The following is an 11,571-nucleotide window of genomic DNA, read 5'->3' on the forward strand; positions in this document are numbered from 1 at the left end:
GATTGATTGATTGATTGATTGATTGATTGATTGATTGATTGATTGATTGATTGATTGAAACTTTTACTAGTAGACTGCACAGTTCAGTACATATTCCATACAATTGACCACTAAATGGTAACACCCGAATAAGTTTTTCAACATGTTTAAGTCGGGGTCCACGTTAATCAATTCATGGTACAAACGTATACTATCAGCATAATACAGTCATCACATAAGTTAATCATCATAGTATATACATTGAATTATTTACATTATTTACAATCCGGGGGGTGGGATGAGGAGCTTTGGTTGGTATCAGTACTTCAGTCATCAACAATTGCATCAACAGAGAAATGGACATTGAAACAGTTTAGGTCTTACTTAGCAGGATATGTACAGCGAGCAGAGAACATAGTGAGTTCAGATCGCATAAGAACAAGTATATACATTAGAAAAACATTTGATTATTTACATTAGGTTATTTACAATCCGGGGAGATGGGATTTGAATGGAGGAGATTCTGTTGTTCTACTGGGAGACTTCAACGCTCATGTTGGCAACGACAGTGTGACCTGCAGAGGCATGATTGGGAGAAAATGCCGGCCTTATGTGCTCGTCAAATATTGTTCATAACGAATACCATGTTAAGACATAAGGATGTCCATATGTGCAATTGGCACCAGGACACTCAAGGCTGCAGTTCAATGATCGACTTTGTGGTTGTATCATTGGATTTGCTGTCTCATGTTTTGGACACTTAGGTGAAGAGAGGGGCAGCTTAAAACCGATCACCACTAGGTGGTGAGTCAGCTCCAATGGTGGGGGAGGATGCTGGACAGACATGTCAGGCCCAAACGTACAGTGAGATCTTGCTGGGAATGTCTGGCACAGTTTCCGTCAGAGAGTTTCCATTTCACCCTCGTGGAAAATTTTGAACATGTTACGAGGGAGCCGCTAGATATTGTGGGTTCTTCCAAGGATGTCGTAGTCGTAATGGTTTGTACAGTTCTTTGAGACATTTGTGATTTAGGGCTATATAAATAAACATTGATTGATTGATTGATTGACGAGGGAGCCGCTAAATATTGAGTCCGAGTGGACCATGTTCCGTGTCCCTATTGTTGAGGCAGCCGATCGGAGGTGTGGTCGCAATGTGGTTGGTGCCTGCCGTGGCGGTAATCCCAGAACCCACTGGTGGACACCAACCGTGAGGGATGCCGTCAAGCTGAAGAAGTAGTCCTATTGGATCCTTTTGACTCATGGGACTCTGGAGGCAGCGGACAGGTACCGACAGGACATGCAGTGTGCGGCTTTGGCAGTTGCAGAGACAAAACTCGGACATGGTACGAGTTTCGGAGAAGCTATGGCGAACGACTCCAGCCTCAACACTGTGTATAATGAGGAAGGTGTGCTGTTGACGTCAACTAGAGATTTTCTAGATCGGTGGAAGGAACACTTTGAAGGCCTTCTCAATCCAACCTACACATCTTCCAATGAGAAAGCAGTGCCTGGGGACTCAGTGGGGGGCTCTCCTATTTCTGGATCTGAGGTTGCCGAGGTAGTTAAAAAGCTCCTCGGTGGCAGGGCCCCCGGGGATGGATGAAAGCCGCCCGGAGTTCCTTAAGGTTCTGGATGCCGTGGGGCTGTTGTGGTTGACAAGACTCTGCAGCATTGCATGGACATCGGGGGCGGTGCTTTTGGATTGGTGGACTGGGGTGGTGGTTACTCTATTTAAAAAGGGGAACCGGAGGGTGTGTTCCAATTATCGTGGGATCACATTCCACCGCCTGTCCTGTAAGGACTATTCAGGTGTACTGGAGAGGAGGCTACGTTGGATATTTGAACCTCGGATTCTAGACGAGCAGTGTGGTTTTCGTCCTGGTCGTGAAACTGTGGACTGACTCTATACTCTCGGCAGGATCCTTGTGGGTTCATGGGAGTTTGCCCAACCAGTATTGACGCGGCTTTGTGGACCTGAAGAAGGCATTCGATTGTGTCCCTCGGTAAGTCATGTGGAGAGTGCTCATAGATAATGGGGTATCAGACCGCCAGATTGTGGTGGTCTGTTCCCTGTATGATCGGTGTCAGAGCTTGGTCCGCTTTGCCAGCAGTAAGTCGGACCCGTTTCCAATGAGGGTTTACCCTTTGTCACCAATTCTGTTAACATCTTTAATACACAGAATCCCTAGGTGCAATCAGAGCGTTGAGGGTATCCGGTTTGTTGGTTTCAGGATTAGGTATCTGCTTTTTTCGGACGATGTGGTCCTGCTGGTTCGCAGTTGAGTGTGAAGCGACTAGAATGAAAATCACCACCTCCAAGTCCTACTGAATGTCTCTTGCCCGTAAAAGGGTGAAGTGCCATCTCCTGGTTGGAGAAGTTCAAGTATCTCGCAGTCATGTTCACGACTAAGGGAAGAGTGCGGAGATAACGGCTCAGATTCCACTAAGTGCAGCTTCTAAATCACTAATCCTTGCTTCCATGCCGGAAAAAAACAACTGTTTCTTACAAAGTTACACACGGGATACTAAAAAGCTAACCACTAAGCTAAAGCTCTTGAATATGACCAAAAGTAGGCGGATTAATAGAAATATTGACAGAAACGATACCAAGTATAGTATTGACATTAAAGTAATTAAATCAATATTTTTAATTTTCACCAAATTGTTTTTTTGTTGTTTTTGTTATATTTTACAAACTCAGGAAATAAGAACCAATCGTAATGTTGCTTTTATTTAGTTATTTTTCACCATTGACTTTATCAGAAATGGTGTGTGTGATAAAAGTGAATAAAGAAATAATAATAATAATCTTAAATAATATTGTTTAACTGCTATCTTGTGTTTTTGTCCAATTGCATTTGTGTAATAAAAAATGTAATCATTTAGAGATCCTGAACATTTTAAGTAATTGATATGAACAATACTGCCCCTGTAATTACTTGGTATTGGATCGATGCCCAAATTTTTAATATTGCCCAAAACATTTGTTAAGTATCCAAACAACAGAAGAATAATTGTATATTACATTTTAGCAGAACTGTACATCAAATCATGTTAAAAAAGAAATAAAAAGGCAAAAATATTAGCAGTAAATTAGCAAGTAGATCAGGCCTGGGAAATTATTTTGACTGGGGGGCCAAATTTAGAGAAAAAAATGTGCCTGGGGGCTGGTATATCCGATTTTTAGGAACAATAATACAGAACCTCACAATAATGTCAGATTGAATGCTAAAAACGTTATGATGGACCGCCTTAAAAAACGGAATGGAATTTCAAGCTTTTTTACTGAATGAGACAACCAAAATGTACATGGCAATAAAGAATGTGGGATTTAAAATATTAACTATGAACGATAAAACACTGAATAATGACAATGTATGAACACCACACCCCCTCTCGATCGACATATTTTACAATCAAGTGAAACACAATAAAAATGCAACAAACACATTTAAATATAAATGCAAAAAAACGAGAGGAAAAAAACGCATTTCAGGTTGGCCGCTCTGGAAACACTCTGTAGAAACGCTCCACACCCACACTGCTTGGTATCTCGTCTGAGCTGCTGTGACTTAGATTACCATAGTAACTAGTATATCATGCAAAACAGCAGATTGCAACCATTGAAATAATTTGTATAGTTCAAGACTTACATTAATTTAAAAATATCACTGCACATCATAATGGCAGCTACAGTTTCCATCTTAAAGATCAAACAATTATTTGGGAATGTTCGGCAGGCCAGCTTGAAAAGCCTAACGGGCCGCATGTGGCCCCCAGGCCTTAATTTGCCCAGGTCTGAAGTAGATTAATTGTTTTGACAAAATGTTGCAACGGGAATTGACGCCATATGTTACCGCATATGTGAGCAGCTAAATCAGGAGCCATTGTTGCCCCGTTATTATCATTTATATGCCAAATCATATATTGCAGGGTTTTCCATAGTGGCGCACCACTATGACAAAAGCAACGCCGCCACACCTTGAAAAAAAGTTGGGGGTTTTTAACGTGAAAACAAATGAAAGTAGTATAATAGATTGTAGGCTCCAGAAGAAGTTACACAAAGTCAGACGCTATTTTGGACTTTTATTGCCAATTGTATTGTGATATACATCGTTATCACAGAAGGCTCCTGCTACGTATATTTATTGTGATATAGATTTTAGGCCATATCGCCCATCCCGACAGTTAGAATGATATAGTGAAAGTATTGAAGAAAAAAAGGTTGCAAAATGTAGAAAGAGATTTAATGTTGTAATACACTCAACCCAACATTTTCCTCAACTTGTATAACTGGCAATAACTGTAAAAATAGCTCAATACTACAATAACCCGTGAGGCAAATTAAATTTACCCTTGTGCTCAACGTTTCTGCTCATAGACCATTGTTGGGAGTCAGGAATCTTTTAACCATTACTGTAGAGTGCAGGAAATAACCAGGGGCTCGGTTTATGAACATGCATTAACAAATAGTTTTACTGGAATTTCAACAGGATGTCTTTGACGTGCAGATGAAGTCAACATTGCTTCAATTTTCCCTAATTTTCTTCTGTGACGGACAGCATCAGTCCTTCTTTTGTAAGGCAGTGGTACTGCGGTCGAATAATGTTAGAGTTAATTTAAGAAGGTTTATACATTTAGGTTTTAATTTTGCATTTAAAAAAAATATATTATTGAACAATTAATTTCCCACGCATTTGTTTTAGTACAAAACATGCATCAAATTTAATTTAAGTTAGGCAAAACAAACCATAACCTGCTACCCAGGAATGTATCACAATTCTTCTCAACAAAAGAGGACAAATATAACATTCGGGGAAAAAACTCATTTAAAACATTTGTATGCACGTACATCGTTATGTGGAATCGAATAATGGAATGGATTAGGGCAGTGGTCCCCAACCACCGGGCCGCAGAATAATTTTTTATTCATTTTTATTTAAAAAAAAAAAAAATGTTTTTATTTTTTTTTTTTTAATCAAATCAACATAAAAAACACAATATACACTTACAATTAATGCACCGACCCCAAAAACGTCCCTTTTTCATGACAAAAACGTCCCTTTTTCATGACAAAGAAAAAAATATATATATAAATATAATTAATAAAGGTACCCCCCCCCCCCCCCCCGACAGCCCCCCCCTCCCACCCCCGCCCCCCCGCACATCCCGCCACCACCCCACCCCCCGGGCCGCGGGACAAATTATTAAGCGTTGACCGGTCCGCGGATACAAAAAGGTTGGGGACCACTGGATTAGGGTAATAAAATAGACAATGTCTTAATATGATCCACTTTACGAAACTGTTCAAACTTATAAAGTGTTCACAAATGACAAAGAAGAAGAGTCCTGATAAATATCTTTGCCCTTATTAAAAAAAAAAAGCATTTAATTCATTTTATAATGTGAAAAAAGGTGGGCGGATTGCGAGAAATATCGACAGAAACGACACCAAGTATAATATTAATATACATTGATGTTCCAGTGATTACATTGATATTTTTAATCGTCACAAAATGATTTATTGTTGTTTTTGTTGCAGTTTACAAACTCAGGAAATAAGAACCAATCGTAATGCTGCTTTTATTTCGTTCTTTTGCACTATTGACTTTATCCGAAATGGTGTGTGTAATAAAAGTGAATAAAGAAATAATAACAATATTATTTGATAGTATTATTCTTACACTGCAATCGTGTGTTTTTGTCGGATTGCATTTGTGATAAAAAAAAAAATGGAATCATTTAAAGTATGAGCATTGATATGAACTATGCTGCCCCTGTAATTATTTGGTATTGGATCGATGCCCAAATTTGTAACATTGCCCAAAACATATCTAAAGTATCCAAACAACAGAAGAATAATTGTGTATTACATTTTAGCAGAAGTGTACATCAAACCATGTTACAACAAAAAAATCTTAGCCGTAAATTAGCAAGTAGATTAATAATAGTTTTGATAAAATGTTACAACAGGAAATTATACAATATGTTACCGCATACATGAGCAGCTAAATTAGGAGCCATTGTTGCCCCTTTATTATCATTTATACAGGTATGCCATATATCTTTACTCGTACTAAAAAAAGAAAGCATTTCATTCATCTCATAATATGAACAAAGGTGGGCGGATTGAGAGAAATATCGTCAGAAATAACACCAAGTATATTATTAATATACATTTATATCACAGTGATTAAATTATCTTGTGTGATTACTGTATTACGCAGATAGTAAGTTTGTATATATTTGTACCACGAATTGATTCACGTGGACCCCGACTTAAACAAGTTGAAAAACTTATTCGGGTGTTACCATTTAGTGGTCAATTGTACGGAATATGTACTGTACTGTGCAATCAAAAGCATTCTCTCGGCTGCGAGGTAAAGGTTCCAAAGGCGCCTCTAATTATGGAATTATGTGTGTTTGTATTGTGTAAATATAATCGGTGACAAAGACTTACTTCCACTGGTGTGCCGGTCCTTCTTTACCCATATTCCCGCAGTAAAAGAGCATTGACAGTCTGCCAGGAAAGGCCCACGCATTTCAAATCCTCAGAAAGCCTTCTTTTACTGTCGTTTTATCCATTTTTGATTGTACCTTCCACATAAATCTCTGAGATGTCATACTGGAAAAAAAAACTAGTGATTATTTCAGAGTGCTTTTTAACCTCTCTTAATTCCGTGTGTGTGTGTGTGTGTGTGTGTGTGTGTGTGTGTGTGTGTGTGTGTGTGTGTGTGTGTGTGTGTGTGTGTGTGTGTGTGTGTGTGTGTGTGTGTGTGCGTGTTGCAGGTATGAGCGCACGCGGCTCCAGGGGCTTTGAAGCGGACGTGTCGCCGCTCTGCTGGGTCCTCGTCATTGCAATATCAACATTCAGGTCAACGTTGTGACAGACTTTGCTCTCGTTGCTGAACTGGAAGTATTGTAGTTATTTTGATGAGTGTTTTTTTTTGTTTGTTTTTTTGTTTATTTCGGAGGTGACCACATACTATTTCGCTGTGCGGGTATGAGGAGCAGAAACACATTGTCAGACTCCATTTTGGCCTTTTTCTGTTTCTCTACTCTAGAATGATACAGATGCCTTACTTCCATCCATGTGCCACATTAGTTTTAGCTTTCTTTTTTCTTATTGCTCCTCACTTTTTATTCCACACATAACTAATTGGACAACCTTCAAGAGAAGGGATTTTTTTTCCCCCTTCTCCGTCTGAATTGGCTCATTGGAACACAAGGCGCCCCTGCCTTTCAAGCCTATTGACAGAAGAGAACGACACTTCTTTCGACAGTAATCTTAACTTGCTTGTTGGCGGTCCTGTCCTGCATTGAAACTCATAAAAGTCAATTTGCCTCGTATGATTCGATTATAGAGTGCTCGGTTTAGCATGAGGGCTCCTCAAGGTTTTAATGCTTCAGAGCATTCGTTGCGAATTCCTGCAGACTGATGGATTGGATTTACATCGCTTGCAACTGCAGCAGGACTGCTGACGGAGAGGTGTGTTCAAGTACCACGCCGCTAAAACACTCAGGGCCTGATTTACTGAGATTCAAATACCAAGCGCTACAGAGGCTGTGCAAAAATTACAAGATGTTGCTGAGTAGGGGATATGTCTATCATTTTTTTAAATTTATGATAGTCCAAAAATGATTCTCTGTCCATCGTGCTATTTGTGCATAATTGTGCCAGTTTGCTGCAGGGTGGATTAGGGGTTAAAGTTAAAGTACCAATGATTGTCACACACATACACTATGTGTGGTGAAATTATCCTCCGAATTTGACCCATCACCCTTGATCACCCCCTGGGAGGTGAGGGGAGCAGTGAGCAGCAGCAGTGTCCATGCCCTGGAATACATATTTGGGTGATTTTTTTTTTGGTGGTTGTTGCTTGTGCCTCACAATACGAAGGTCCTGGGTTCAATCCTGGGCTCGGGATCTTTCTGTGTGAAGTTTGCATTTTTTCCCGTGACCGTGGGGGTTCCCTTTGGGAACTCCGGCTTCCCCCCACCTCCAAAAACATGCACCTGGGGATAGGTTGATTGGGAACACTAAACTGGCCCTAGTGTGTGAATGTGAGTGTGAATATTGTCTGTCTTTCTGTGTTGGACCTGTGACGAGGTGGCGACTTGTCCATGGTGTACTCCGCCTTCCACCCGAATGCAGCTGTGATAGGCTCCAGCACCTCCCGCGACCTCAAAAGGGACAAGCGGTAAAAAATGGATGGATGTGCCAGTTTCCACTCACATTTCAAACGTGCTAAATGTAGGCCCAAAACAACAGTCGCACAACAGTTTTAGTCTTGATAAATCCCATGGCGAGCGCTAAATGATTATACTTGCATCTCCTCCTTCCAGTATTGTGCGCATTCTGATAATCAGCATATATTTTGCAGCCTTTTTTTTTTCTTTAAAATTCTAACAAAAGAAATTCAACAAAAATAAATGTCCAATAGAATACATCTTCATAATTGACATAAAATGATACAAATAATTACTAGGTCATGCGTTTTTTGTTTTTTTTTATCATTACTTATGTACATAATAGGCCACAAACAAAGTGTTATTAACGGGATTTTCCATTACTATGATTCATTATTCAACAATATATTGGAAAATTAGGTGGTGTAGTTTTCGCAACGGTGACTCACAATTATTCCACAATTATCAACATTTAGTGACTCACAATTATTCCACAATTATCAACATTTAATAATGCCTTCAAATTCCAATTTTGAGTCAGTGAAAATAATACAATTAATTTTGATGTATTATATTCAGATCACCAACATTATTATAAGGTTTACCAAGGTTAACCTTTCCCAAAACTTGTTTTGGTAATGTTTCGACATTCGTTTTCTGTCAAAGTACTACTTTATTATAATCAAAAGTGTTTTTATTCGCCCTGTTTTTTGTCTTAAAATTAATCTTACCAATATAGAAGCCTACGTGTGGACATGAAATAACCTTCTTGGAATCCCTTTGTTTCTTAGTGTTATTATTACTTCAACAACTATATTGCCTTGTTGGAGCTTTAATACACTGGAAAACTCACCAAAATTTTCTGGTGAAAATTTACAAATTTCAGGAGTCCGACGCATTTGCACCCGTTCAGCTAGTGCCACTAATTGACACAACGCTCATTAAGTATGTTCGTTTTAACCAAATGCAGGGAAGTGTGGGTTTTTACCAAATAACTTTCCTTGTTAACTTGTGAAAAAATAAGTTTCCTCGTTACTTTGTGAAAAAATAAGTTTCCGTGTTACCTTGTGTTTTCAAAAGGTGACAAAGTGATTTCACGCTGATGTATATTTCAGTGTAACAAGAACATTCAAAAGCAGATAATGCTATTGTGTGTTATTTTTACATAATGCATTACATTTAAGACCTTTATCATAAAATCATGACCATACCGTTACCATATCATAGCCAAGCTTTTGTGTTTAGAGTTGTTTGTAGAGAGAGTATTTGACCAAAAATAGAAGACAATCCTTTTGATGAGTAAGCCTAATATTTTTATATGTTTGCAATAAAAAAAAAACAGTCTTACCACAACTTAACTCTTAGCTTTTAACTCGAAACACTTGTATTGTCTTCAATTGAATTTAATTGAAATCAATGAATTGGTGTTTGGTACCGCCAAAACACCACCATTTCCATGCCTTTTAAAAAAGAAAAAACTAACTTTTAGATAAGAAATATTGTATGAAAAATAATACAATAGAACAGAAAACAACATAAAAATACAGTAGCATAGTGGGCCTAAGTATTCATTGAAAACATGGCAGATGTTTCATTTTGATATTTTGACCACTGTAACATTACACACACTTTGAACACTAACACTGTGTTTGCATATAAGAAACAAAACACTGTACTTAAATAATGAATCAAATATTTTGCGTATCACTAGATAGAGCCCGTTTACCACAGTTTGAGAATCACTGCAATACATGTACTACAAACAACTACCGTATACAACGGTATCTCCTTCCAGCCGCTTCCAAGTCAAACACATTATCGGCAGCTTTTCCATATTTTCATGGGTAAATGTTCGCCGTTTTACATATTATTTTGATATTATTGGGCGGCATTAAACTTATTTTGCTTCAATATGGTGCAGACGAGCAGTGATACGCTCAAATCGCTTTGTCAAGTTGGTGACGCGCTTTGTCATGTTTTTAATTATGTATTTTTTTAATTCTACGAATACCATCTACATTTTCTCAGCACTGTCCTTCACACTCATCTTTGCTATACAAATCTAATCCGTTATTATTATTATTGCATTTGCTACGTCAACTAATGGCGAGGATGTTCGAAACTAAAGTTTTCGCTTGCAACCTTAAGTGTAATAATTAGCCTGAGAGACGGCTTTTATCTCAAAAAAACCCTCTTAAGTTGAGGTACCACTGTGTCACTGTGGCTTGCAATAAAAGCGTATTGCAAAATATAATGTAATGTATTCATCGGGTGACCACCCTGTTACTTTAAGCATACTGTAACTCAGTAGTTACATTTTAGTATAATGTTTTACTTACTTCTATACTTCTACCTTCCACACCTGACAAATCATAGACGTTCAACGCATTAAATAACATACACTATATTGCCAAAAGTATTTGGCCACCCATCCAAATGATCATTAACAGTTCTCCTAATCACTTGGCCTGGCCATAGGTGTATAAAATCAAGCACTTAGGCCTGGAGACTGTTTCTACAAAACATTTATGAAAGAATGGGCCGATTTCAGGAGCTCAGTGATTTCCAGAGTAGAACTGTCATAGGATGCCACCTGTGCAACAAATCCAGTCGTAAAATGTCCTCACTCCTAAACATTCCAAAGTCAACTGTCGGCTTTATTAAAAGAAAATGGGAGTTTGGGAACAACAGCAACTCAGCCACGAAGACATGGATGACATAGTCTGGTGTGGATTAACTTGACTGGCCTGTGCAGAGTCCTGAACTGAACCCAATAGAACACCTTTGGGATGAATTAGAACGGAGACTGAGAGACAGGCCTTCTCGACCAACATCAGTGTGTGACCTCACCAATGCGCTTTTCGAAGAATGGTCGAAAATTTCTATAAACACACTCCTCAACCTTGTGGACAGCCCTCCCAGAAGAGTTAAGGCTGTAATAGCTGCAAAAGGTGGATTGACATCATATTGAACCCTATGGGTTAGGAATGGGATTCAAGTTCATTTGTGAGTCAAGGCAGGTGGCCAAATACTTTTGGCAATATAGTGCATGAGGGATTTCACATTCCATCCAATTATAAAAGAAAATAACTTTGTTGTTGACCACAGGTTTAATAGCAAAAGACTCATTATCTACGGATTTTGACTGTCGGTTGCTAAAACAATTTGAGAAAATGTCACTTTGAGTTCTAGAATGAGCTTTTTCTGTTTATTTGCTGACATTTTGCCCAATTAATAAGACATACACTACACAGATTAATCAATAATGAAAGCCATCTGGGCGACACAGTTTCCGGGCGACTCAACGCACATCAACAGCGTCTGCAGTCAGCGGGAGAGGTTTTAAGCGCTGCCAAACGTGCCGGTCTGAAAGCTGAAGTCTCGCCACCAGCCTGTTTG

At 38.8% G+C, this 11,571-nt stretch overlaps 1 protein-coding gene across 1 annotated transcript in view; it reads left to right on the forward strand.

The window, feature by feature from the left end:
• The window catches only part of cntn3a.2 (contactin 3a, tandem duplicate 2), a 236,234-nt gene extending 227,593 nt beyond the window's left edge, over positions 1–8,641 (forward strand). Inside the window, exon 23 of the mRNA XM_061903869.1 lies at positions 6,772–8,641. Within this exon, the coding sequence (XP_061759853.1) occupies positions 6,772–6,869 (98 nt within the window). The 3' untranslated portion in view covers positions 6,870–8,641. The remainder of the gene's footprint in view (positions 1–6,771) is intronic.
• The last annotated feature ends 2,930 nt before the right edge of the window (positions 8,642–11,571 follow it).

Source organism: Nerophis ophidion, linkage group LG06 (genome assembly GCF_033978795.1).
Source record: "Nerophis ophidion isolate RoL-2023_Sa linkage group LG06, RoL_Noph_v1.0, whole genome shotgun sequence".
NCBI lineage: Eukaryota > Metazoa > Chordata > Actinopteri > Syngnathiformes > Syngnathidae > Nerophis > Nerophis ophidion.